Source organism: Numida meleagris, chromosome 1 (genome assembly GCF_002078875.1).
Source record: "Numida meleagris isolate 19003 breed g44 Domestic line chromosome 1, NumMel1.0, whole genome shotgun sequence".
Lineage (NCBI taxonomy): Eukaryota > Metazoa > Chordata > Aves > Galliformes > Numididae > Numida > Numida meleagris.
The window spans coordinates 77,352,730-77,353,439 of record NC_034409.1 but is presented as its reverse complement, the minus strand read 5'-3'; the positions used below and the strand labels follow the sequence as shown (position 1 = coordinate 77,353,439).

The window sequence follows — 710 nt, the reverse complement described above, 5'->3', positions numbered from 1 at the left end:
AATTTATTTGTCTGCTTATAGAGAGGCCAGGGCACACTGAAGTTGGTGGTAAGAAAGAATAAGCTCTGGGAGAAGTAGTCAGATGAGAAGCGTGTAAATACCATTCAGCTATTCTTGGTACTGCTGCTGAAGTCAGCATATACAGAAGCAAGCAGAAGATAAGTAAGCATGCAAAGGTTTGTTGGGGTGCAATCAACAGTAAATACCCTTCTTTCATTTAGGAAGATCAAACAGAAGAGCACTTTATTCCAACTCTTCCAAGACAACTCTATATGTAGATATTCCATTCCATTCAGAATACGGGGATTATTATTATATATTATTAAGGGGATTATACCCTTGTGCCTGCCAGCAGGGAGCTCACAGCCCTTTGGATGCAGCATGTCTTGTGTGTTGGACCTCTGGGCACTGGCAGTCACGCTGAGCTGCCTGCGGACGTGGTCATGTCCTGATATGATTTCTGTCTTTCCCAGGAGACATGCGAATTGTGTCGGTGCTCTCAGACACGTGACTGGGCGCTGAAAAGCTCTGGTGAGGACACAGGCAGGCAAGCCCTGCTACCCTGTGCTTCTCCACATCTGCGGCCTCTTGCAGTCATCGCCTCCCTCATCATTACACGTGCCACCATCGACACGCTGAGAACTTCTCAGACGTACCAGTTCAAGCAGTGGTTCTGCAGGCTCCACTTGCTCTTCTCCCCCATGAGCCAT

The 710-nt window shown here is 47.7% G+C and overlaps 1 protein-coding gene across 1 annotated transcript in view; it reads right to left on the bottom strand.

Annotated features, from left to right (window-relative positions):
- Positions 1-710, bottom strand: part of TRIM45 (tripartite motif containing 45) — a 5,204-nt gene extending 4,494 nt beyond the window's left edge. Inside the window, exon 1 of the mRNA XM_021397184.1 lies at positions 562-710. Within this exon, the coding sequence (XP_021252859.1) occupies positions 562-710 (149 nt within the window). The remainder of the gene's footprint in view (positions 1-561) is intronic.